The 27,386-nt window shown below is 42.7% G+C and overlaps 1 protein-coding gene across 1 annotated transcript; it reads right to left on the bottom strand.

Annotated features, from left to right (window-relative positions):
* Positions 1–2,879: 2,879 nt before the first annotated feature.
* Positions 2,880–16,679, bottom strand: LOC132210494 (extracellular calcium-sensing receptor-like). Its single transcript, XM_059650833.1, has 7 exons — positions 16,410–16,679; positions 14,327–15,163; positions 12,747–12,980; positions 10,660–10,783; positions 9,627–10,522; positions 5,906–5,974; positions 2,880–3,167 (listed from the first exon to the last, which is right to left on the bottom strand). The coding sequence occupies exons 1-7, from the start codon at positions 16,665–16,667 to the stop codon at positions 2,880–2,882; spliced, it is 2,706 nt and encodes a 901-aa protein (XP_059506816.1). The 5' UTR covers positions 16,668–16,679.
* Between the last annotated feature and the right edge of the window lie 10,707 nt (positions 16,680–27,386).

The following is a 27,386-nucleotide window of genomic DNA, read 5'->3' as shown; positions in this document are numbered from 1 at the left end:
CCGCAGAACAAATATTAATTCTCCAGGTGAATGCTTTGAATGATATTTCCTCCTTTGAAAAAGTCAGTTCCCAATGTAGCGGTTTTGATTATCACAATAACTGATGCGATTCAGTATTTAATCACAACAGTTTTTTTTACTAAAATAGAGGCAAAAAGCGTTGCGCTGGCGTCATTTTAAGGTCCATACCAAGTATGGTAGCAGAGTTCTTCCTCCCATAGGCAATGCTGAACAGTTTTTTTTCAATTATCAGTAAACTTGGTGCTTAAATTTCTTGACAATTGAGATTGTTCTGCCACGTTCGTTTAATAGAACATAAATTTGCACTATTATAATTGTGGTATCGGAACCCCTCATTCGGGAAAATCTGACCTTTGTCTTACTAATCTCAGAACGTCGTGACACGCTTAAATCTTTGAATGTTGTTGTCCATGCAGAATAGGTGCACACAAGGCACTGTTCGGAAGGGATGTCCAAGATTGTGACTCAGTGACAGTTATGGAATATAATAAGAACAAGAACCAACGATGTGAGCTTAAATCAGGATGGAATTGCCGTGGGAATCAAATACAATATTGTTTTTAATAAAACTACTGGACAGTAAGTTGACAGTTTACAAAATAATTCTGTAAGAGACATTTTAACAGGTACGAACCTTGAAAACCCTGAGCATCTCATCAGCAGAAATAACGACAAGGAACCTCATTCAGCAATATGCAAATTCGTGGGAATATATTTTTCCATGACGCCTAGAGCAAATAAATGGATGTGCACATCACATCAAATCAAGTGATTTCTAAAACTTGAATTTATGGGGATTTCAACAGTGCACTTTGTGGAGGAGCAAAAAGACACTAAGAAAGCATTTTGGGTTTCTGTATTTGACTGCACATGACTGGAATCAATCGGCACATCTGTGGCAACGTATGAGGACCAGGTTTGACAGTTTTACTATCATTGCAACTAAAGAAAATCGACCGAATTGAATTTTCTTGGCACCAGTTAGCAACCTATTAGATCTAAATGTCTTCCAATCTCCTTGAACATTTCAATTATAATTGTAATTAGAGGCCTGTAACAGTATCATGGGTTAACAGCCCAAGGATCATTGATGAATTCAATACCTGTTTGATTACTAATCGTTCCTTCAGCACAAGTTATACAATCAAAGCAGCAAATTGGTTTGTTTATTTTAGTTGCTTTCTTCGTCCCTGGAACACACCTTTTGCTGCACAGTGAGACTGGTGGCTATGGAAAGAACAAACCTATAGGTAAATTACCACACAAATAAAAAAGTTGATTGCTTTAAAAATGCAGATAGTCATGAATGTTCTCCATGCAAATAAATTTCATGAAATCTCATGTGTGGTTCAAACGCCATATACGATATTCACTTGCACACTACGGAAACGGTGGAATCATAGAATCGACGAATTGTACAGTGCAGAAGAGCCTTAACCCATCTCGTCTCTCCTGTCAAAACCATACTACTAAGTATCGTCTGCCTAGTTGAGGTTACCCATAGCGTTGACTGTTATGACACCTCAAGTGATCATTCAAGTTCTACTTATCAGTTGTGAGTTTTCTAACCTCAACTGTGCTGTATCCCATGAGCTTTCACCTTCTTTATCAGTTTCCGCCAACTGGTTCATTTAGTCATGCAATTTTATCAAACCGTTACCAACAGTTGAAAACCAAGACCTCCTAATGTCAATTTGAAACACATAATGCAAGCTTTGACACAAATACTTGCATTGGAGTTTGGTTTCTTTGTTTTTTTTTCAAAAAGCTATTTATTCAAAACAAACTATGTATAAACATCTGAAATAATCCCAAAAAAATACTGAGGTATAAACAAAAAAAAAATCCTTACCATGTTCCTTCCATGGTGCCAAACAATTCGACTTTTATCCAATATGAGTTCCTTTCCTACTGGCAATGCTGCGTCATAGTAACCAACCTGAACAAACCGCACAGTCCCATCTTCTGCCTTCTGCCAGTTTATCACATCATATGAAGCAACGGGATCTCCGTTCTTATCAAAGTCTGCCTCTTGTCCAAAATTATTGACAAATTTCACCTGCTTTATGTAGTGCAAAAGCTTTAGGAGTAGATAGAATATCATTAATGCAAGTGGCAAATACGTCAGAAATAAGCAAGAACGGGTCGTTCAGTGCAGAGTATACTTCACTATTCAATTACATTAAGTTGAAACAATAGTACCCTCAAGGTGATCAGTTATGCTGTAAAACATTCTGAACTGATAAGTCGGGTTTAAGATCTATAATGTACTTATGTGATATTTCATTCATCTCATGTGCAAAAGTTGTTTCAATTCCTACCTGCCAAAATAATATCTTTGACTGGCTGCCGCAGGTTTTGTTGGCAAATGGTCCTTTTCCATCTTCACACAGATGCATATTATGAAGGGAATGGGCCACAGCATATGCAGCTTTGTAAACATTGTAGGAACCCCTTAACTCAGACACATCGCTGTATGCAGTCTCAACTGCCTCTAAACTTTCTGCGCCTGTACACAGTTTCAACAAAGATGGTTTATTGCTATCCAGCGTTTCATTTGAGATTTGTACACTGCGTACAAAAACTTCCTGCCAAAGTTCTTCTACAAACGGGTTGTGTGGTTTTTTGAAAGGGTGGACATTTAAGAGAAACTCTTTAAGTCCTGTAATTTCCATACTCTTTCCTCCAAATCCAATTGTTCCAGACAGTAATGTCATAGTTTTTGCCGTCCACAGTTAGATGACGTGATCTAGGTTTCACTCGCAATTAGTCGGATATCAGTAATGTCGAGTTCTTCCAGCAAACCAGCGGTAAACCTCTCTGCACAAAATATAATGATCACCTTAGCAGATTTTTTTTTAAATTGTCTCCACTACTTGTGGCATTCTCTTTGCAGTACCAACAGGTGAGATGAACTCAGCAAAAGCAATACAGGTTTCAAACTTGGCAATCTCTTCAACCAACACTATAATTCCAAATCGACCATACTCATTGTCCCGTGCCACAACTCCACCCCACGTCCATCTAAAATGTTGGATAAGCTTGACTAATGCTTTGATTTGTACAGAATCACTAGGAATCGTCCTGAAAAACGTTGGAAACTCACGCTTATCACTCAAACAAGTGCAGGAAGAAAAGTAACTGATCTGAAAAGAAAACCAAAAATGCCTGTTATGTTTCTACAGGATAAAATAGCATAGTTGCATGAGTTCTACCAATTCTTTCTGTTCTTCCGTTCATGACACGTGGCTGATATTGCCCACCCCAAATTTTACTGAAACTATGTGCCTTTCTTAGTCATTTCAAATAGCAATACTACATTGTTATGAATGTGGAATCATGTGCAGATCAGGTCAGATGAGGACAATAGATTTCTCTCCCCAAAGGACGTCAATGATGCAATTTTTATTTTTTATAGTAATCAGCAATTGATCTATGGTCGTCATTAGGCAAGTTATCAATTCCTTGTTTACTAAGTTCCATTATCAACATCTTGTTGATACTTGAGTCTAGGCTGTTTCCTTAGTTTACTTTGATCGGTTCTGGTCTGGTTCAAATGAAATGGCTGGTGACCATATGAGTATTGTTGATTCAAAGAAAGTTAGTACATAGAGCTGGCGAGGTATGCGAATCACTATCAAACGAGATTTCTGGGGAGTGTGATGAGGTGAACAAGTAATTTTAAGTATATATGAACTAGTGCCAAAAGCCGATAGACAACGGTTTATAAATTGAAAGAGGGAAACTGGTCGTATGTACATGGAGGCTGAAAGGAGTATTGATCAAACAAAGTAACTTTGACAGGTGGATGCAAGCATTGAAAATAGATCAAACATAAGACGCTCTTGGAGAGAAAATTATTTGGGAGTTCAAAATTCACTTCCTGAAGCAGTGAGAACATGTTGAAGAGCAGACAATTAGGGCTGCAAGATTGACGGCAGAAGTAGCAGATGGTTTTGAGTTGATTCAGAAATCAATGTTTGGCCTCCGACATCAAGTACAATCTGCAAGGGACAGAAACTTGGAGAAAGGCGATCGCAGTGAAGATAGTAAAAATAATTTACAAAAGGGTAAAAGGGATACCCATGAGAGGGAAAGAGAAGTAAAAAAGCTCAGATGTTTTCATTGTAATAAAGTTAACCACATGAAGTCGCAGTGTTGGTTTAGGAAAAGCACTGTGAAGATGTGGGTAGGAAAACAGGACAAGATAATGAGTTTGAGATAACAAGGTGTAGAGCTCGATGAACAAAGCAGGCCAAGCTCCATCAGAGGAGCAGGAAAGCTGATGTTTCGAGCCTAGACACTTCTTGAGATTTTTTTTGTCTGAAGAAGGGCCTAAGCCCGAAATGTCAGCTTTCATGCTCCTCTGATGCTGCTAGGCCTGCTGTGTTCATCCAGCTCTATACCTTGTTATCTCAGATTATCCAGCTTCTGTAGTTCCTACTATCTCTAAGATAATGAGTTTAGTTGATGTGATAAAGGAAAGGATAGTAGAATCTAAAGAGCTTCAAAAGAATTACAGCCTGTTCAGGGATAGCTTATGAAGAGAGCACTAGAACTCTTTAAAGAATTTACCTGTGACTAAGGTTTACTCACGTATGCCAGGAGAACTAAGTAAAGAAAGTAACATTTTAAGGGATACGAGTGAAGATCAATCTTAGATGGTGAGATGAGGAGATATTTAATTTGGAAGGAGTATTGACAGAAAATGTGGTAACGTGGAATTCATGGTAAGAAGAGAAGTATTCCATTTTATAAAGTGAGGTTAGAGAGTCCGGTGAAAAGAGGTGAAGTGGTGATAGGAGTGAGAGAGAAATTCTCTGTTATATTCTTAGTTCCAAAAATACAGTTCATCCTTTGTGATTACAGAGCTGGATCACAGGCGTGAGTGATGTATGCAGTGGTTGAAGAGCAAGTGGAAACTCAGACAACTGATGTCTTACAATAATTATAACTTGGGATTTTTCCTGACTGTGTGCGAACAAGGCTGCGAAACCACAGAATGAAACAGGAGAAATCGAAGAGAAGCAGACAAGAAATCAAAAATTCCTAATTTTGCTCGTGGAGATAACATGTTAGTATTAGTGGTAGGTGAAACTTTAAAGGTAAGATCTACTGGGCTTATCAAATTGAATGCAAATTGTGCGAGGTGAATTATTTGCTAATAAGACCAGATAGAAAGGACCTAGAACATAGAACAGTACAGCACAGCACAGGCCTTTCAGCCCACGATGTTGTGCCGACCTATTACCCTACTGTAAGATCAAACTACCCTGCATACCCTACATGTTACTATCATCCATGTGCATATCCAAGATTTGCTTAAAGGTCCGACTCATCTGACTTCACTACCACTGCTGGCAGCTCATTCCATGCACCCACCACTCTCCATGTAAAGAACCTGCCACTGCCATCTCCCCATACTGTCCTCCAATCACCTTAAAATTATGCTCCCTGGATAAAGGTCTCTGGCCATCTACTTTACCTTTGCCTGCCATCATCTTGTACACCTCTATCAAGTCACCTCTCATCCTTCTTCGCTCCATTGAGAAAAGATCTAGCTACCTCAAACATTCATCATAAGACCTGTCCTCCAGTCCAGGCAGCATCCTGGTAAATCTCCTCTGCACACTCTCTAAAGATTCCATATCCTTCCTATAATGAAGTGAGCAGAACTGAACACAATATTTCAAGTGTGGTCTAACCAGGGTTTCACAGAACTGCAGCACAACCTCGCGACTCTTAAACTGAAATCCCCTACCAATGAAGGCCAACTCTCTGTATGCCTTCTCGTCTAAATCGTCCGGAATTTTTATCCCGAACTTTTTTTCCAAAAATCTTCAAGAGGTTATAATCAGTATATTCAATTGTCTTGTAGTATTACGTTGAAGGAAAATGCACCCGCTGCTGGGAAGATCTGTAGCAGGTCAGAAGATTGGAAATACTTTAGGAACTGAAAAAATTGGAAATGGATTTGAGCATAAGCCAGAATTGTGTATACATCAAATGCAGCACATACATCAATATTTGAATGTGGATGATTAGGAGAACTGGAAGATATTGAAATAATTGGACACCTTTGCATTTTAAACAAGTTATTTTTTATCAAGGAATTGAAGGAATTTTTAAAAGTTCTTGAAAATTTAGTCGACAATTCAATGTGTCTGCGATCCATCTGCTAGTTGCAGAAATTTATGTCTGAAATAATATCGCAGAGGCTATTATCCTGCCACCACGTTACCCTTTGTATACACATGGAAAGTCCTTGACACTGATCCAGCATTCACAGAGCCATCTTTCAGGATAATGAGAACCTCTGACACTTCTGTCTATCTCTATCAGCCAGAGGTCACTGATTTGACCAAATAAAAAGTTCTAATTAGCAAACTCATATTCTATAATGTCGAGAGATATTTTCAACTGCAGATGCTGGAGAATCTGCAATAACAAGGTGTAGAGCTGGATGAACACAGCAAGCTAAGCAGCATCAGAGGAGCAGGAAGGCTGATGTTTCGGGCCGAGACCCCACTTCAGAAATGGGAGAGAAGAAGTGGGTTCTGAAATGAATAGAGAGAGAGGGGGAGGTGGATAGAGGAGAAGATAAGTGGAGAGGAGACAGACAGGCCAAATAGGTGGGGATGGAGGCAGTAAAGGTGAGTGTAGATTGGGAGTTAGGGAGGAGACAGGTCAGTCCAGGGAGGATGGACAGGCCAAGAGAGCAGGTTGACGTTAATAGGTTGGAGATGGGAGCGGGGCTTGAGGTAGGAGGAGGGGTTAGGTGGGAGAAAGCACAGGATAAGGAGACGGGGAGGAGCTGGGCTGCTTTTGGGATGCAGTAGGGGGAGGGGAGATTTGGGAACCCTGCAGCCCAAAGGTATCAATGTGGACTTCACAAGCTTCAAAATCTCCCTTCCCCCTACTGCATCCCAAAACCAACCCAGCTCGTCCCTGCCTCCCAAACCTCTACTTCCTCCCACCCATCCCCTTCTCCCACCTCAAGCCCCACTCCCATTTCCTACCTACTAACCTCATCCCGCCCCCTTGACCTTCCTGGACTGAGCTATCTCCTCCCTAACACCCCACCTACACTCACCTTTACTGACTGCATCACCGCCGCTTTGACCTGTCTGTCTCCTCTCCACCTATCTTCTCCTCTATCCATCTTCTATCCACCTCCCACTCTCTCCCTATTTATTTCAGAACCCCGTTCCCCTCCCCTATTTCTGCAGAAGGGACTAGGCCCAAAACGTCAGCCATCCTGCTGCTCTGATGCTGCTTGGCCTGCTGTGATCACACTGCTCAACACTTTGTTATCTCTCTTCTATAATGTCAACCTAGCTGACCTCATTACAATCACTGCACCCCTCATACTCTGGGTCCAATGACACAGGCTGGTTCTTTTCTTTTACAGCTCCACTTGGAGCATTTTAGCACTGGGCCCAATTCTCCAACCTTGCCTTTGAGACAGGTGGCATGTAGCTCACAGCAGTTCACCTCTTGCATGCAGAGCTTCTCAGAAGAATTTCATTCTTGTCTTCACGTGGCAACGATTTCAAGGCAGCTACATGCACCATTTTGATCTCAGATTTAGAAGTATCTTTAATGCTTGATGGATACAGAGAGCCCATGTATTCCAGAACAGTCAGAGAGGCAGTTGAACAGCTGGGCACATGTTGTTCCTACACCATATACAAGTTTGCAGGTTTCACATGTTCCATGTCCTTGTTCAAGACGTTGGCGGCTACCCAGAAAGTGAAGGTCGCTGGACCTGACCTTACGTCAACCATGCCTGTAGCCTATGCAGAGTAACTCCTGTGGTTCCGAAACAAAACTTTATCCCCTGAAATAAACTGCCTCTCTTGCTTGGTGGAGTCTTGTGTCCAACATTACCATTCCTGATGCTGCTTAACCTCCCGACTGTGCCCATCCCACCCACTCCCAATGTCCTGAAAGATCGGACGTAACCTGACAGACACTTTTCCCTATTAGTAACTCCTCTGGAGCTATCCCTATAGTTGCATGAGCGGTGGTCCTATAATTAACCAGGAATTGGAATAGTTTGATAACCAGGGAAGCTGTAGGCTGTTCCTTTAAGCCTGCTTTCAAAATTTGGACTGCTCTTTCTGCCAGACCATCAGATGACGCTTGTTATGGAGCTGTCCTTATATGATGAATGTCATTGAACTTTAAGAAATACTCAACTACACTGCTGGCAAATGGCAGCCTATTATCTATGACCAACACTTCCAGGAGTTCATGTACTGGAAAACCTGCACAGTTTTTCTGTGTGATGAATGAACACGATACATGTCCAGCTGCATTGAGTGGGCAACCACAATAACTAAAGACATTGAATCGATGAAAGGGCTTGCATCATCAATGTGTAATCAAGTTCAGGGTTTATCAGCCATTCTCATGAATGTGGAGAACCCGCTAGCAGTAAGTGCCAACTCAGGAGCACAAAAGCTGACGTTTCAGGCCTAGACCCTTCATCAGAGATGGGGATTGGGAGAGGGTTCTGGAATAAATAGGGAGAGTGGGGGAGGCGGACCGAAGATGGAGAGAAAAGAAGATAGGTGGAGAGGAGAGTATAGGTGGGGAGGTAGGGAGGGGATAGGTCAGTCCAGGGAAGATGGACAGGTCAAGGAGGTGGGATGAGGTTATAGGTCGGAAATGGAGGTGCGGCCGGAGGCGGGTGGAAGGGATGGGTGAGAAGAAGAGCAGGTTAGGGAGGCAGAGACAGGCTGGGCTGGTTTTGGGATGCAGTGGGGGGAGGGGATGAGCTGGGCTGGTTGTGAGATGCAGTGGGGGGAGGGGACGAACTGGGCTGGTCCTGGGACGTGGTGGGGTAGGGGAGACCTTGAAGCTGGTGAATCAATGATTCCCCATCTACCATCATTTCTGAGGAAGGATCACAGGACCGAAACGTTAGCTCTGTTTTTTGCTTCCCAGGTGCTACTAGGTCTGCTGAGCTTTTCCAGCAGCTTCTGCTTTTGATCCTGGTGTCTCTTCTGCGGCCATAGAATCTCCTGTCTCTCCGCTATCAGTTTCGCTCTGACTGCACCATTTTCCTCTGAGCCTCAGAGGCGGTCACAGTGCCAATTCTTGTTCTTTATACAAAATTCTGAATGTTACGTACGTTTCGTATGTTTATGAAATCTACCGTAAATGGACCAACCCTATCATAGCCAGAGACTATTTCCCAGGGCAGAAATGGCTAACACGAGGGGTCACAGTTTTAAGCTGGTTGGAGGAAAGTATAGAGGGGATGTCAGAGGCGGGTTCTTTACACAGAGAGTTGTGAGAGCATGGAATGCGTTGCCAGCAGCAGTTGTGGAAGCAAGGTCATTGGGGACATTTAAGAGACTGCTGGACATGCATATGGTCACAGAAATTTGAGGGTGCATACATGAGGATCAATGGTCGGCACAACATCGTGGGCTGAAGGGCCTGTTCTGTGCTGTACTGTTCTATGTTCTATGTTCTATAACACAGAGCTAGAAAAAGACTGCCGACTCTATTTGCGTGAACTGTAATGTAGCAAAGTACTTCAACATGACGTTACCGAAACTTAAAAAAACTCGTTTATTGTGCTACGGTTGTACATTTTTAGCGATTGCATGTTTTTTGGTGTTCTCTTCTGGTTTTAACAAGATTATGTAACACTTTGAAAAAAAGATACAGAACAATAATCCAAAGCTCGATGCTAAAATTGCAAATACCTCAACAGCCACCGTGTATTTTCCGGGCTGGCTCACATAAGCTGGAATAAATGTCACCCAAACTGCAAAAAATATGAGCATGCTGAACGTTATGAGTTTAGCTTCATTGAATCTGTCCGGCAGCTTCCGGGCCAATAAGGCTAAAATTAAACAAATGCAACCTAATAAGCCAATGTAACCAAACACACTACAGTATGCTACTGTGGAACCCACGCCACACTCGAGGATAATCTTTGCATTTTGATATTTGGTATTTTTAGTTGGGAGTGGGGGAGAGGTCAACAACCAAATCACACATGTTATTACTTGAATCAAAGCGCAGATAAAAACAATTGACCTTTGTTGTTTGGGTCCGAACCATTTCATAACATCACTACCCGGCAGAGTTGCTTTAAACGCCATTAGGACTACCAGAGTTTTACTAAGAATACAAGAAAGACATAGAGCAAAACTAACTCCAAACGCCGTGTGCCGCACCATGCATGACCATGGTGAGGGCTGTCCGATGAATGCAATGGAGCACAGAAAGCACAGTATTAATGAGATTAATAGAAGGAAGCTCAATTCCGAATTGTTGGCCTTTACAATAGGAGTGTTTATGAAATGTAAGAATACAGCTGCAATAGCCCCTGTGATACAAGCTCCAAGCACTGAAATCGCCGTCAGCGTTATTCCCATGCTGTCTTGAAAGGAGAGGAATTCAATTTCTTTCGGAATGCATTGATTTCTTGGCTCATTGGACCAGTAATCTGACGGGCATTTGATGCATTCTATTGAACCTGTTGTGAAATAACAGTATATTTTAAAAACTCAAACGTATGCTTGTAGATTAAAGCTGAATATCATGGTAAAAAGACATGTGCCGTGGTCCAAGCTCACCGCTGAAATATTAACGATTGTTCTCATTCTTGCCTACCTGTTTCGTTACTGATCTCCCCATCGGCACATGGCAAACAATCAAAGCAGCAAACAGGCTGACCCTTACGTACTGCTTTTCTGGTACCTGCAAGACAGCTTTTACGACACATTGACAGAGGGACCTGCGAAATCAGGAGAAATGTTTAAAAAAAAAATCAGTCAGTAACCAAATCATGGGTCTACGGTAATTAAAGAAAAGCCATTAAAGCAGAAACATCTAGCATTAACTGACTGCAGAGTATTGTGTAATTTTGAATGATCCGTGCGACATGGCCTTTCCTATGTTCATATTATTGGAAATGTATGTTCTTCATTATTGGCTGAGTAAGTTTGTAGGTTTTTTTTCACTGCTATCATCCTTTTGCAACATGATATAAACATAAGCTGTTTATTATTTATTGGGAAATTCCAACCAGGCTTTCTCCACTTTGATAAATGCTACAAATTTTAAATGGATATAAATTGAATAACCGTGTATAATTATTGCCACTTTCAAATTAGAACCCACTTAGATATTGTTCCTTATCATATGGATGAACAGACGGAACATTTTTAGGCAATCTGAACACAACTTAAACGAAGATAACAAAGTGTGAAACTGGATGAACACAGCAAGCCAAGCAGCATCTCAGGAGCTCGAAAGCTGACGTTTCAGGCCTAGACTCTGATGAAACGTCAGCTTTTGTGCTCCTGCGATGCTGCTTGGCCTGCTGTGTTCATCCAGCGCCACACATTGTTATTTTGGATTCTCCAGCATCTGCAGTTCCCATTATCTCTGATCACAATTTAAACGAATCTTCTGGAGAGGACAGTTCTGGATCGACGCCAACAAGCGAAGACATTCCCTCTCTGGAAGAAATGGACTATCCTGTTTGGGTGTTTGCAATATCCAACAAATTTATTCTGGAACCAGGTCCCAGTTGAATTTAAATTCTGAATTTCCCACAAACAATTTAAATTCTCCACAGAAGCGTTAGTCATGCGAGGCAAGAGGCGTAGCGTTGCCATTCTCTTTTCATATATTTATACACAAGTGTGATAATGTTTTTTTGGACGTGCATCAAAAAATAGTTCATTCATGAAAACCAAAATGTGCAATTATAAAGTTGGAATCGAATAGACATTAATACAGCGTCGTCTTAGTTTGAAGAGAGAGTTAAAATATTTAAATAGTTAAAATCAACAAAGAGAAGACACTCTGCTTAGTGTTTTTTTTCATACTTGGGACGTTGACACTGCTGGCTGGGCCAATGATTTATTCTCCTTCCCTTGATGCCCTTGAAAGTTGGTGGTGAGCTGCATTTTTCAATGGCAGTCGTCCATTTACCGTAGGTTGACCCATAATGTCCTTAGGGAGGGAGTTCCAGAATTTTGATCCACGACACTGAAGGAAAACTGATATATTTCCAAGTCAGGATAGTGAGAGGCTCGGAGGGTGATCTTGCAGGGATAACATTTCAACATATGTACTGCCTTTGTCCTTGTAGATGATGATAGTCATTAGTTTGGAAGATGCTGCTATTAATGACTATTATGAACAGCACATACTACCTCGCCGATATTTGCATGATACAATACGGAGTAACTGATTAATTATTTCAATAGAGTTCTATCATACAATGGGACATCCCCTATGGAGATATTCGCTGTTGAGGAGGTTTCATGATTCACATGTTCAAAGTGACAACTACTTCGCAAATATGCTGCGCTCGTCAATTCTAGACAGCAATGTGGTTCTCCAAAAGAAATTAACACGAATGTAAATTTCAAATAATTTCTTCAGAAAACTGCATCCTTTCTTTCAAAGTTTTAAAGGAGACGATGAGGTTCATTGTTCCATTAGCTTAGTTTCGAACTTAACCCCAGACCACTGCAAGCAAATACGACAATCGATATACTATAGCAAATCTGAAATACTATGTATTCAAAATTGTTCACACAAGCAGTGACTGAGCACCAGAATTAAACCGGTAACAGATAGTAGGAATCCTCGAAAATCTTGTCACAGTAATCGTCCAAATCAATGAGATTGCGGGGTTGATTCTTACCCGATACAGAGACATGGAACGTTAAAAATGAGCTTACCTTATTTTGAAGAGCTGCTCTGTGCCAAACAATTCCACTTTCATCCAACTCGAGTTCCTCCCCTTTCGGCAAGGCTTCGTCATAATAACCAACTTTAACAAAGTCAACCGATCCATCGGGGCGCTTCTGCCAGTTTATCAGGTCATAGGAAGCAATAGGATCTCCATTATTGTCAAAGCTTACTTCCTCCCCAAAATGATTGCTGAAACGTACGTCTTTCAGATAATGCAAAAGCTTCAAAAAGGGGACAACATAATTTGCAATTTAATATACGTTTTACGTTGCAGCAACAAAAGAAGATAAAGAGCATTAAACGAATAACCAACAAAAAAAGACAATAGAACCGAATTCCCGAAATATGATGCGTACTCTTATTTCGCGAGAGGCAATACATTACTTCGCTTTAGAACATAGAACATAGAACAGTACAGCACAGAACAGGCCCTTCAGCCCACAATGTTGTGCCGACCATTGATCCTCATGTATGCACCCTCAAATTTCTGTGACCATATACATGTCCAGCAGTCTCTTAAGTGACCCCAATGACCTTGCTTCCACAACTGCTGCTGGCAACGCATCCCATGCTCTCACAACTCTCTGCGTAAAGAACCTGCCTCTGACATCCCCTCTATATTTTCCACCAACCAGCTTAAAACTATGACCCCTCGTGCTAGCCATTTCTGCCCTGGGAAATAGTCTCTGGCTATCAACTCTATCTATGCCTCTCATTATCTTGTATACCTCAATTAGGTCCCCTCTCCTCCTCCTTTTCTCCAATGAAAAGAGACCGAACTCAGTCAACCTCTCTTTATAAGATAAGCCCTCCAGTCCAGGCAGCATCCTGGTAAACCTCCTCTGAACCCTCTCCAAAGCATCCACATCTTTCCTATAATACGGCGACCAGAACTGGATGCAGTATTCCAAGTGCGGTCTAACCAAAGTTTTATAGAGCTGCAACAAGATCTCACGACTCTTAAACTCAATCCCCCTGTTAATGAAAGCCAAAACACCATATGCTTTCTTAATAACCCTGTCCACTTGGGTGGCCATTTTAAGGGATCTATGTATCTGCACACCAAGATCCCTCTGTTCCTCCACGCTGCCAAGAATCCTATCCTTAATCCTGTACTCAGCTTTCAAATTCGACCTTCCAAAATGCATCACCTCGCATTTATCCAGGTTGAACTCCATCTGCCACCTCTCAGCCCATCTCTGCATCCTGTCAATGTCCCGCTGCAGCCTACAACAGCCCTCTACACTGTCAACGACATCTCCGACCTTTGTGTCGTCTGCAAACTTGCTGACCCATCCTTCAATCCCCTCACCCAAGTCATTAATAAAAATTACAAATAGTAGAGGCCCAAGGACAGAGCCCTGTGGAACCCCACTCACCACTGACTTCCAGGCAGAATATTTTCCTTCTACTACCACTCGCTGTCTTCTGTTGGCCAGCCAATTCTGTATCCAAGCAGCTAAGTTCCCCTGTATCCCATTCCTCCTGACCTTCTGAATGAGCCTACCATGGGGAACCTTATCAAATGACTTTACTAGATAATTAGCCGTGTGCGACTGTTCTTCACCTGCCAGGACAGAACTTTTGACTTTCGACCGCATGTGTTGTTGACAAATGGGCCTTTCCCATTTTCACACGATTGTAAATTCTGAAGGGCGTGAGCTATGGCGTATACCGCTTTGTATACATTGTAGGAAACTCTTAACTGCGACACATCGGAGTATGCAGATTCAACCGTCTCTAGGTTTTCTGATCCGGTGCACGGTTTGTAGGGAATCCCCGACAAGTTTTCTTTCAGGTTCTGATTTGAGGAACTTATGATACAGCCAAAGACTTGGCCCCAAAGTTCTTCAACAAACGGATTGTCTGGTGCTGTGGAAGGATGAAGTTTGACTAGAAACTCTCTCAGTCCTGGAATTTCCGCTCTCCTGATTCCAAAACCGATTGTTCCTGATAAGATATCCACAGTTTCTGCTCGCCATGGTTGGAAAGATGTGACCCACGCTTCACTAGCGATTAGCTGAATGTCGGTGATGTTCTGCATTCTGAGTTCGTTTACCAACGACATGGCGTCACTCTCTCCACAGAATATTATCAACACCTTAGCAGACGATGTTCTAATGGTCTTTGCAACTTGGCTCACTCTTTGTCTTGTGCGACCGGGTAAAAGGAATTCGATGTAGGCGATACAGATTTCAAACTTCGCCGCCTCTTCAATGAGAGACCTCATCCCTGAGCGACCATAATCGTTGTCTTCAGCCACGGCTCCGATCCAGGTCCATTCAAAGTGGTGTATGAGTCGAACTAAAGCTTTCATTTGAACAATATCGCTAGGAATCGTCCTCAAGAAAGTTGGGAACTCACTCTTATTACTGAGGCAAGAGCATGACGCAAAGTAGCTGACCTGTTGGGAAACAGAACTCACTGAGATATTTGAAATCGTGGCACTGTCGCTGAGCCCAACGCAGGAGTCAGAAAGAATCTGAAACGAAAACAGAAATTGCCGAAGAAACACAACAGGTCTGGTAAAGACAAAAGCAGAGTTAACATTTTGATTCAGTAGCCCCTTTTTCAGAATTAGGTTTTTGGCAGTTTTATTTCAGATTTCCACCATTCGCAGATCTGAGGAGCGGCCACTGAGCCCGAAACATTACCTCTGATTTCTCTCCACAGGTGGTGCCAGACCTGCTGTGCTTTCCCAGTAATTTATGTTTTTGTTCCGTGGTGCTTTGCTTTAGTTTAATCACTTAACGTCTATTTGATCTTTAAAACAGCGATCTACACAGACTCAATTTTCCCCATAGGTCTGTAAATGTTTTTTTTTTCAAATGTATATTCAATGCTTTTTGAAAGTAGATCCTCAATTTGTTTTCACTCACTTTCTCAGCAGATGGTTCCAGCCAATAATCTTGATGCTCCTCTCTATTTCCTGTCTGGATCCGATTTACCGTAAATTTGCGTACACCACTGGTCTAGCTCTACTGCGATCAGAACACTGTTCGCACATAAATAAAGACAATGCCGGCACAAAAACAAAATTGCTTGAAAAGCTCAGCGGGTCTGGTCGCATTTGTGGAGGAGAAAACAGAGTTAATGTTTCTGGTCCGGTGACGCTTCCTCAGAACCTCACCGGACCCGAAAAGTTAACTCTGTTTTCTCCTCCACAGATGTTGCCAGACTTGCTGAGCTTTTCCAGCGACTTCGTTTCTGTTCCTGATTTACTGCATCCGCAGTGCTATTGGCGTTTAAAGACAATGCCGGGAATATTCTGCAGGTCAGGCAATGTCGGTAGAAAGAGAGAGGCAGACCAAGTTACCTTTTCAGGTCAAGGAACTAAATTAAGTCCTATCCTTTCTCTGCAAAGACAATATTTCCGGCATTTTTTATTTTTTTATTGCAGACCTCCACCGCCTGACGTATTTTACTTTTGTAAATGTTATCACAGAATCATAGAATCCCTACAGTCTACATAGCGGGCATTCAGCCTTTCCAATCTGCACCGACTCTCCCAAGAGCATTCCACCCTATCCCTGTAAACACATATTTCCAAAGCCGAACCTGCGCACTCTGGGCACTACGCGGTAATATCGTGCATGTCGTTTTGCCCAGTTCTTGTCAATGTTTATCGGAAATTAATTAATAAAGCTTACCAGACCAATGGTGAAAGGAGCCACCAGTCGAGACACTGCGATAGATTGCGATGATGCGCCGTCTCCCACAATCACGGGCACGGATGGAACTCCAGCACACGTGGAGTTGGGAGCGTTTTTGCCTTTCTCCATAAGTAAATTGAAAGCTCCTTTCAAGCCTTCAGATGGTACGCCGCAGCTGTCAAAAATTTCGTAACCCAGAGTCGTGTGAGGTAGTAACTCCGTGTTTCTGTTTATTTCTTCTATGGCGAATGCCATCGTGTTGGCCCAACGAAGGCCACTTTGGCTAAACCTGTCACACATTTGAATTTACTTTCATTCCAGGCAGTAAAATTCCTCCTATATTATTACTTCTTGCACAATTCTGAATGTCTTAAAAAAACAACTTTGTGAAATTACAGAGCCAATATGACAGGACATAGTGAATGAGAGCGAAAGAAACCCGATAAATAACAACATGCTATTTTTCGAAATTCTCGAATGCCAAATGAGAACTCACGGATGCAAGATTACTATTAAGAAATTTAGAGTAAAGGGAAGGAGCAAACTCGCCACACCGAGAATTGTGACTTTCATTTCCACTGAGAGAACGAAAGAGAAAGGGTCCAGGAGGGCCAGAATATAATTGCCGCAGAAGCTGTGTAAGGCTGTAGTCAGTTCCCGTTAGGAGTATTACGAGCAAGTTTGAGTCCCTTACTTAAGGAAGGATGTGCTGGAGTTGAAGGGGGTTGGTGGAATGCGGGGTTGTGGTATCCAGAGTACTTTGAAAAGAATAACCTCACGAAAGAAGGGCTTGCCGTATGAGGAGTAGTTAAGGACACTGTGTCCGTACTCGATGGAGCTTGGAAAGATGATGGTACCTGATTGAAATTTAGAAATTACTGACAGCCAGATAGAATGGGAGCCCAGGGAGTTGGAGATATTTCCACCATTTGCAGAGATCAGGAACCGAGGGCACGGCCTCAGGGTGAAGAGGGGACACTTCAGAACTGAGATGAGGAAGAATTTGTTCAGCCAGAGGGTGGTGGTTCTTTGGATGTCGTTGCCGCAGGGGGCTGTGGAAGTCAAGTCATTTAGTGCATTAACGACAGTGATATTCAGGTTCTTGATTCGTAAGGGAATCAAGGCTTACGGGGAGAAAAAAGACGGGAGAATTGGGTTAAGAAACTTATCCGCCATGGTCAAATGGCGGGGGGCGGGGGGGTGGTGGGGAGCGACGTGATGGCTCCAATCGTCTGATTCTGTTCCTGTGTCTTATGGTCTCACAGTCTCACCGCGTAACGCAACCATGTAAGGGTTCAATAACGAAATTAATGGAAAGAACAGAGGAGAAAAGAAGCACAAAGAACAATAAAACAACATAGGACGTGGGTAACGGTGAAAAGTTGGAGGCCTTTCAGCCATTTGATTTGGCTCCATAGTTTCTGTAAGATCATAAATAATCCGTCCGTGGCCTCAACGCGAAATTTCGAAATGACAACCCAATCACTCCATCCCACGCACTCACTACCACCACCTATCGCACTTCACTTAACTCCATTTTCAATCAAAAAACCTATGTCTTGAATAACATTTTAAAAAGCAGCCTCCAAAACCTTCTGTCGCAGAATTCCAGACATGGCAAAAGTCAGAGGTGAATTCTACTCACCTCCGTCGAAAAGAGATGTTTATCCTCACATTACATCTGCAAATTTTACTGCCTATTCCCCATCCCCGCCGAATATTGTCTACCCCACACGAGGGGTATTCTCGTGTAAAATAGTGACTATTACACAATTGATACCGTTGGGGGAGCATGGCTGAAGAAATCTATCATGCTCTCTCTGTTTTCCTTCTTTTGATGCCTAGCTATCAAGACGCCTTAGTAACTAACATAATTCAATAGTATCAGCTCTGATTCTCCCAAACTCAAACGGACTTGGGTTCTGTCTGAATGAGTTGAGTGTACCCCTTTAAACTGCTTTTAAATCAATTTTTTTCAATAAGAGATCAAAATTGCACATTGCTCCGAAAGCAGTTTCACCAAATTCTGTCCAAATGCAATAAAACCACCCTCCAGTTATATTCCATTCACATTGCAATAAAGACCAGAATTCCGCTTCTCTACGAACTTGCTTGCTGCTGCTGTAAGCCAACGTTTAGTGATCCATGAAACATTTTGTGAAAGCGCAGAACATAACTCGAATGGACAACATGCAATCAAAAATAATGAAGACTTCATCATAGAAATGATAGATTTCGTTTAAAATGAACGGAAGCATTTTCAAAGATTACTATCACTCACTCCACACAGCGCACTGGTTGAGGGTGAGATTGGAATGATCTATAATCCGGCGCGACTCTTAAATGTATTGGAAACAAACCGCCCAGGATGACGTCCCCATCCTGAAACATTCCATGGTTGAACTGTTCTTGCCGTTTGCATGTATCGACGGTAGAAGCTACTATCAGGATTGGAACTAGTTTGAAAACGCTCCAAATGCAAGACAGATCCATTAGAAATCCTGAAGATTTTCTCAACAGTCGCAGGAAATAAATCGTTGGTGCTACCTTTCATCGCTTTGGTGCAAGCGCACTATTGCACCGCGATATTTAACCGTCACAACCTATTCCCAGGAGATTGTAAACTGAAATTTCCATTATGCTTATTCATGTCTTGTGTTTTATCAAATTCCCCGAGCTGCTGTGCCCCTTAATTAGATTAAACGTAGACATTGCAAAGCTATCACCATATTTTAATCATATTTTATACGATGCGACTAAACACTTCGATCAGGATAAAGAGTAGATTGTTGTCAATTCGGAAATTGGTCCAGGTCTAACTGTGGTAAAAGGGGTCCCATATTTGATGTTTGAGGCGGTGAGAGACACATAAACTAATATATAGAGGCTCATTCGTAAACAGGTAAAACTAGTTCAATAGCGCCGTTCCCAAATGAGTTCTTCCATATTATTTGTGTTGTTTGCAAAATGATTTCCCTCACGTTCTAACCTGATGCCATTGAACCTCGCCAAGGAAGAACTTACTAAAGTCTCTTGCGTTACTTGCAGATTGTAAAACGGAGATGAAAAATCATCGGCCTGAAAGGTTTAGTCCCACTTTTCACTCTGCGGAAGTTGCCAAACGCGATGAGCGCTCGCAGACTTACCTACATTGTTATTAGAATTTCGTGGCCATTTTGTTGACAGATACATTGTGGGACCACATCATTGTAATCATATTATGGATATTTCTACTAATACCGACAACCAAACTTTCCCAGCAACTCCGAAATTCTAATAAATTGAGCAACTAATAAATTCTGTCTAACATAGCTCAGTCTCTGAGAAGATCGTTGTTGACTGCTAGGATACCAAATGATATTGGAAACCAAGCCTCTCAAAAGAAGGAAAACAGAGAGCATGATAGATTTCTTCAGCCATGCTCCCCCAACGGTATCAATTGTGTAATAGTCACTATTTTACACGAAGATAAACCCGGTAAATCTGGAGAGGAAACAACATTGCATTCTATGCTTATTTGTATTCTTCCATAGGGTTTAGGCATCATTAGCTAGGCCAGAATTTGGTTACATGCCTAATTGCCTTTGAAAAGCACTGAACCTTGAACTATTGGTCGAGTTACACCAATAGAGCTATTAGAAAGGGAGTTTAGGGATTTCAAGCCCACAGTGAAGGAATATAATTCCAAAGCTTTTGATTTGTAGGGGAATTTTCAGAGGGTTGTGCTCCATGTATTTATTGCTCTTGACTTCCAGGTGGTAGCGATCAAGTGTCTGGAAGGTGCTGTGTAGGACACTTGGTAGTATACTGCAGTGTATCTCGTAAATGATGCTCATAGATGCCATTGTGTGTTGGTGGTGGAGGCAACGAATATTTCAGGGTGTGGGATAGAGTTTAGGTCAAATGACCTAATTTAGCCAGGACTGGGAGGAGCTGCTTGAGTGCTGTCAGATCCTCAGGAATCCAGCAAGAACACAGTAATCTATCACACTCCTGATTTCTGCCCTCCATATAGCATATAGATGTTTGGAAGTCAGATGTGAATTATGTACTGCATTACTCACAGATCGGGCCTGTTCTTCTCGTCTCACCAGTTCAAATTTTGTTCAATAATAATCCTCACAAATGTGTTTCATGTGAATTTCGCACTGAATGCCAAGGGAGATATTTAGGCTCTCTCTTGTTGTAGATTGTCATTGCCTGGCTTTTGTGTTTCACGAAAGTTACTTGTCACTTATCAGCCTAAGTGCTGTCCATTTGGCATATTTATGGCGGCATTTTTTTTTCAGATTCTGAATAGAGCAGAATATTTCAGTCACCAACAGCCTCTCCACTTCTGTCCTCATTCTAGAAGGGTTATCATTGAATAAGCAACTGATGATAGCTGTGCCCACAACCCTGCTCTAATGAACTCGTGCAGTAATGTGATGAGACTGCACCTCTACTTCATGAATGAATACAGTACTTGTGAAATCCTGCCAATGTGAATATTCACAATCCTGTCATCCTATCACTCCATTAATTTAGAAACCAGGTGAGCATTTTCCCTCCAATTACACGCGATCCAGTTTTAGTAAATCATTTCTTGTGAAAATACGTTTTTTTTAATTTGTTGAAGGTTTTAACCATGGACTAAATTGGGAAAATAACTGTCTTAAAAACCAAGGATTGTTCAAGAATCACCGCACTTGTTAAAAGCCAGCAAAGGTGCACTCATTTTAAGTGGTGTTTACATAGCTGCTTATTCAAGCAGTGATGAAAATCTACTACAGAGGAACTGGAGCCAAGTTTGCATGAACTAATCAAGATATGGCCAGCAACTAGTAGGACTCGTAGGTGGGTCGACATTGTGGCTCAATGGTTAGCACTGTTGTTTCACACTACCAGGGACCCGGGTTTGATTCCACCCTCAGGTGACTGCCCTTGTGGAGTTTGCATATTCTCCCCATGTCTGCGGGAGTTTCCTCTGGTACTTTGATTTCCTCCCACATTCCACAGATGTGCACGTTGGTGGATTGGCCATGCTAAATTGCCTGTAGCGTTAAGGGATGTGCAGCTTAGGGGGGTGATGAGGGAATGGATCGGGGTGGAATGCTCCAAGTGTCAATGTAGACTTGTTGGGCCAAATGGCCTGTCTCCAGAGTACGGGGATAGGATTTGATTCCAATCGCTCGACTAGCTACCAGTTACCAATGATAAATGTTTTCTGTCTGCCAAGCAGCTGTGTTGCTAGCTTCCATGCGGTTGACTGTTTAAGAGAAGCCATCAGACCTCTAAAAGGCCAAGAGTTCCCTTCTCTCAGTGAAGTAAAAACAAAAATGCATTGAGCCTGAGGAAAGCCAAGTTACGTTTTTTTTTCCCTTTATAGATAACAAAGTGTGGAGCTGGAGGAACACAGCAGGCCAGGCAGCATTAGAGAAAGCAAAGTGTGGAGCTGAGTTCCTCCAGCTCCACACGTTGTTATATCTGACTCCAGCATCTGTAGTTCTTGTTATCTCAGCTTTAGCTCTTTGCTTTAGCAGTTGCTGCATACTGGAATTCTTAACACATAAGCCAGAGATGTTAAAGGCATGAACCTGCCATCCCCTACGTCCTACACAGAAAATAAGCGTAACTAGAGAAGAACATTCATTCAGTAGCACTTCCAAACAATGAACGGACCATCTCAGTAAACCCTGTGAACAGGAACTATTGAACGGTTGTCCCAATCTTTCCATCTGATCATAACTAGTTTATTTCTCTGTTTTGGTCAGGCTGTGCTTTTGTGTAGAAGAGTAGCTTACATGGAAATTGGGCATTTAATGAGTAGACGTATATGTCAACAGTTTAGAATTCTTCACCTGTCATTATAACATATTTATTTGTACAAGTATCAGCTCTTGTTCCCTACAAAAACCTGGGCTCTCTATCAATGTGAGTCTGAAAGACACGTGAATTGGGGAATTAACAAAGAAAAAAGAAAATTACAGCACATGAAAACGCTTTTCGGCCCTCCAAGCCTGCACCGATGTGCTCCCCGTCACAACAAAACAAAACTCTGCCCTTCCGGGGACTGTATCCCTCTAAAGAATAATTCCGCATATTTTGTAAAATATTCAACTTTTGTAATGACTTTGAGTATAGTAAAGTTTCATTTTGGCAAATTCCCGTATTCAGGCATAACCCTTATAAAGAAATCTATTAGGACATTCCGGAAATAAGTACAAGTAACATACATAAACGTTCCACTATCTACTGCTTTATTCACCGTTTCGAAAAAAAATTAAAGAAACATCAGCCAAATCCATGCACTCTCCAAGCACACGAATATTTTCCAAGCGTTCATTCGCTTTCTCCATAATTAGAAGTTTTGAGTACATACGTTTTAAATATATTTTAATGAAAATGCCGTGAAATAGTCTGGATTTGTTCAACTATTGACATGATACAATGTAATTGTAATTGAAAATGTAATTAACAATTACAAAACAATAGATGACAACGCAATAGTTGATAGTGTTGACGTGGGCAGAAATATAGTAAATTAAGTACAATGCATAGACGCGTGAAATCAAACATTTGGTTGGGATAAACTGACGAAAGAAAAACGGAAAACGTGATATCAGGAACAGAGACCCGAAATTTTATGCAAACAAATTGATGACGGTGACAAACTGAGGACGTTGTGAAAAACGTCATTAACAAAAGAATAGTCCACGGAATCGGTGATAATAAGATCAACTTTTATTGCTTACTGACCAGACTTCAGGTGGAATACCGAGTCCAATTTCAGGCTGACACAGTTTGAAATGAGTCAACAGATTTCACGGAGATTCACCAGATGATAGACATGATGAGGAACTCAAAAAGGTTAACTAAATACCACAAACATTTTCCTTTCCTTTATGGGATGAGAGCGGCAACACTAGGTAACATTCATTGCCCATTCCTAATTAACGAGAGGACAGTCAGATTCAACCACACGGCCGCGCGTCGGAGTCACATGTAGAGCAGAACAGCAGTTTCCTTCCCTGAAGGAAATTAGCGAACCAAATAGGCTTTTCCAGCAATCGTCAATGGATTCATACACATGACTACATACTTAATTCCTGATATTTTATTGATATCAAATTCCAACATCTGCCAATGTGGGATTAGAAACCGCTCCCCAGAATATTGACGGCGTCTCTGGATTAACAGCCCAGCGATATGACCACTAAATCATCACCGCTCTTTCTTTGAATAAGTTTATCCCACTCAAATGTACAATTTAGCATTTGTGAGGATGAAGGTGGAAAGACTTTTGTTGTAAATAGTGCAAATTTCACGATTTCCGAATGCCATCACGGGCATAGTGATCTTGGTTTTCGATTCTACAAATCGTTAAAGGAGTCCAGGCACGGCAAAAATGTAAAAAAAAAAATGCAAAAGGGAAAAAGAGAGCCTTCACAATATTAACTTCAGCGGGAAACGGCGAAAAAGTTAATGCATTGGGCACGAATCGAACGAACATTGTTGGTGCAACATGACATTGCGAAGAAGCATTCAGCCATTGAGATAACTCACTGCCATCCGGCGAAAATAAGGCAGATGACCAATGACCCGCACAGCGGTAGGTTTTGAGGAGTAAATAAAAGTTTGAAAGTTGGGCAAAAGGACAGAATTTAGGGAGGGAATTACCGAAACTATAGTTACAGTGGAAAGTCTTCATGACAGGTGAATGTATTGTTGAGTAGCAGAATCTCCATGGCAATATTTTCGCAAGTGGCTCGAATCATAAACTCCATTCCTTCGCAATCAAACCCATTCCTCGCCCTGGGCACTCCCTGAGGCTGTCAGTCTATTCGTAAGCTTTCTACCATAATCGCTACTGAATGTAATTTCAGTCATATCAAGATAACTCACTATGCAACGTAAAAATAGGGCAAGAATAGGAGGTTTTGCTCCCTCAAACATGCTCTACATTTCAAAATAAGCCGCTGTAAGTTACGGAAGTTTTGGTGGGTGAGCATTTTGAGAGAAATGATCACAATTATTTAAGTATTAAAATAGTTATAGAAAAGAAAACTTGAAGTGCTAAATTGAGGAAAGGCCAATTCTGAAAAATAGGAGCTTTCAACAGTTGATCAGGGAAAGTCTTTCAGAGGGAAAAGGGGGTCTGGCAAGTGGGAGGCTTTCAAAAGCGAGATAACGAGGATTCAGGGATAGCGTGTTCCTGTCAGTATGAAGGGCAAGGCTGGCAGGAGAAGGGAACACCGAATGAGTAGAGATATTGAGGCTCTGGTCAAGAAAATGAGTGCATATATGTCAGGTATACACAGCTGAGGTTAAATGAATGAGAGATAATGGGAACTGCAGATGCTGGACAATCCAAGATAACAAAGTGTGGAGCTGGATGAACACAGCAGGCCAAGCAGCATCTCAGGAGCACGAAATTTGACGCTTCGGGCCTAGACCCTTCATCAGAGAAGGGGATGGGGAGAGGGTTCTGAAATAAATAGGGAGAGAGGGGGAGGCAGACCAAAGATGGAGAGAAAAGAAGATAGCTGGAGAGGAGAGTATGGGTGGCGAGGTAGGGAGGGTATAGGTCAGTCCAGGGAGGACGGACAGGTCAAGGAGGCGGGATGAGGTTAGTAGGTAAGAAATGGAGGTGCGGCTTGAGGTGGAGGGAGGGGATAGGTGAGAGGAAGAACAGGTTAGGGAGGCGGGGACAAGCTGGGCTGGTTTTCGGATGCTGTGGGGGAAGGGGAGATTTTGAAGCTTGTGAAGTCCACATTGATATCATTGGGCTGCAGGAGAACTATAGAGGTGTAAGAGTTACACTCAAGACGGAAATCAGGAGGTCAAAAAAGGGACAGGAGATTGTTCTGGCAGATATGGTTAAGGAGAATCGAAAGAGATTCTAAAGATATATTAAGGACTAAAGAATAACTAGGGAGAGAATAGGGCCCTTAAAGACCAACGAGCCTGTCGAGATGTGGAGCCACCGAAAATGGTTATGATCCGAAATGAATATTTTGTGTCAGTACATCCTGTGCAGAAAGACACGGGAGCTGGAGAACTTGGGGAAGTACACAGTGTTGCCTTGTAAAAGATTTACTTTATAGAAGCGAAGGTACTGGAATTCTTAAAAGCACAAAAGTAGATAAGTCCCCGGAACCTGACAAATACGGTCCGCCTCCCCCTCTCTCCTTATTTATTCCAGAACCCTCACCCCATCCCCCTCTCTGATGAAGGGTCTAGGCCCGAAACGTCAGCATTTGTGCTCCTGAGATGCTGCTTGGCCTGCTGTGTTCATTCAGCCTCACATTTCGTTATCTTGGATTCTCCAACATCTGCAGTTCCCATTATCACTGTCACAAATACTATCCCAGGGCCTGCAAGAAGCTAGGCTTGAAATTGCGGGACCCCTAGGAGAGATACTTGTGTCAAGTACAGCTACGGGTGGAGTGCCAAAAGACACTCCACAACTACAAATTATCTATATTGAACCCAGACAACTGTGGACGCCCAGTTATCGAGGTTGTTCAGAACAGAGAATACTTCATTTCTCAATACAGCCGATGTCATGTAATACGAGGACAATGTGGAAAAATGGCGTTGAAGCAAGACGTCATCAATATTCATGGCCACCTCTTCGAAATCTCAGTCAAGCTTTTGCGACACAGAAATAATGGGAATTGCAGATGCTGGAGAATCCGAGATAACAATGTGTGGAGCTGGATGAACGAAGCAGGCCAAACAGCATCTGAGGAGCACAAAAGCTGACGTTTCGGGCCTAGACCCTTCATCAAAAAAAGGGCTGGGGACGGGATTCCGAAATAAATAGGGAGAGAGGGGGAGGCGGATCGAAGATGGATAGAGGAGAAGATAGGTGGAGAGGAGAGCATAGGTGATGAGGCATTCCACTCCCGCACATCCCTGATGTCCTCGTTCTTCAAGGGCCGCAACTGGCCGAGAACGCCGTCGACCGAGCCTCCCGCATTTCCCGCACCTCACCCCTCACACATCACCCCCCCCCCCCACCCCCCATGACCGGCAAAACAGATTCCCACTCGTTCTCACATACCCCCCACAAACCTCCGGATACAACGCACCATCCTCCGACACTTCTGCCATCTACAATCCGACCCCACCACCCAAGACATTTTTCCATCCCCACTCTTGTATGCCTTCCGGAGAGGCCACTCCCTCCGGAACTCCCTTGTTCGCTCCACATTCCCCTCAAACCCCACCACACCCGGCACTTTCTCCTGCAACCGCAGGAAGTGCTACACTTGCCCCAACACCTCCACCCTCACCCCTATCCCAGGCCCCAAGTTGACTTTCCACATCAAGCAGATGTTCACCTGCACATCAGCCAATGTGATATACTGCATCCGCTGTAACCGTTGTGGCTTCCTCTGCATTGGGGAAACCAAGCGGAAGTTTGGGGACGCTTTGCAGAACGTCTACGGTCGCTTCGCAATAAACAACTGCACCTCCCAGTCGTGAACTATTTCAACTCCCCTCCCATTCCCGGGATGACATGTCCATTCTGGGTCTCCTACAGTGCCATAATGATGCCACCCATAGGTTGCAGAAACAGCAACTCATATTCCGCTTGGGAACCCTTCAGCCCAATTGTATCAATGTGGATCTCACAAGCCTCTAAATCTGCCCTAACCCACGACATCCCAAAATGAGCCCATCTCGTCCCGCCTCCCTAACCTGTTCTCCCTCTCACCTACCCCACCTCCCAACTCAGGCCGCACCTCAATTTCGTACCTACTAAATTCATCCCGACCCTTTCACCTGTCCGTATTCCCCGAACTGGCCTATCCCCTCCCTACCTCCCCACCTATGCTCTCCTCTCCACCTATCTTCTCCTCTATCCATTTTCGGTCCGTCTCCCCGTCTCTCACTACTTATTTCGGAATCCCCTCCCCATCCCCCTTTTCTGATGAAGTATCTAGGCCTGAAACGTCAGCTTTTGTGCTCCTAAGATGCTTCTTG

This window comes from Stegostoma tigrinum, chromosome 14 (assembly GCF_030684315.1).
Source record: "Stegostoma tigrinum isolate sSteTig4 chromosome 14, sSteTig4.hap1, whole genome shotgun sequence".
NCBI classification, from domain to species: domain Eukaryota; kingdom Metazoa; phylum Chordata; class Chondrichthyes; order Orectolobiformes; family Stegostomatidae; genus Stegostoma; species Stegostoma tigrinum.
Note: the sequence above shows the minus strand (reverse complement) of the source record. Positions and strands in the feature narration are given on the sequence as shown.

Excerpts from the sequence above, each read along its gene's own strand:
- LOC132210494 (XM_059650833.1), bottom strand. The coding sequence starts at position 16,667 with ATGGCATTCGCCATAGAAGAAATAAACAGAAACACGGAGTTACTACCT. Across the intron at positions 10,784-12,746 it reads GAGCAGCTCTTCAAAATAAG|GTCCCTCTGTCAATGTGTCG; the intron begins GTAAGCTCATTT and ends CTGATTTCGCAG. Across the intron at positions 10,523-10,659 it reads GGAGATCAGTAACGAAACAG|GTTCAATAGAATGCATCAAA; the intron begins GTAGGCAAGAAT and ends ATTTCACAACAG.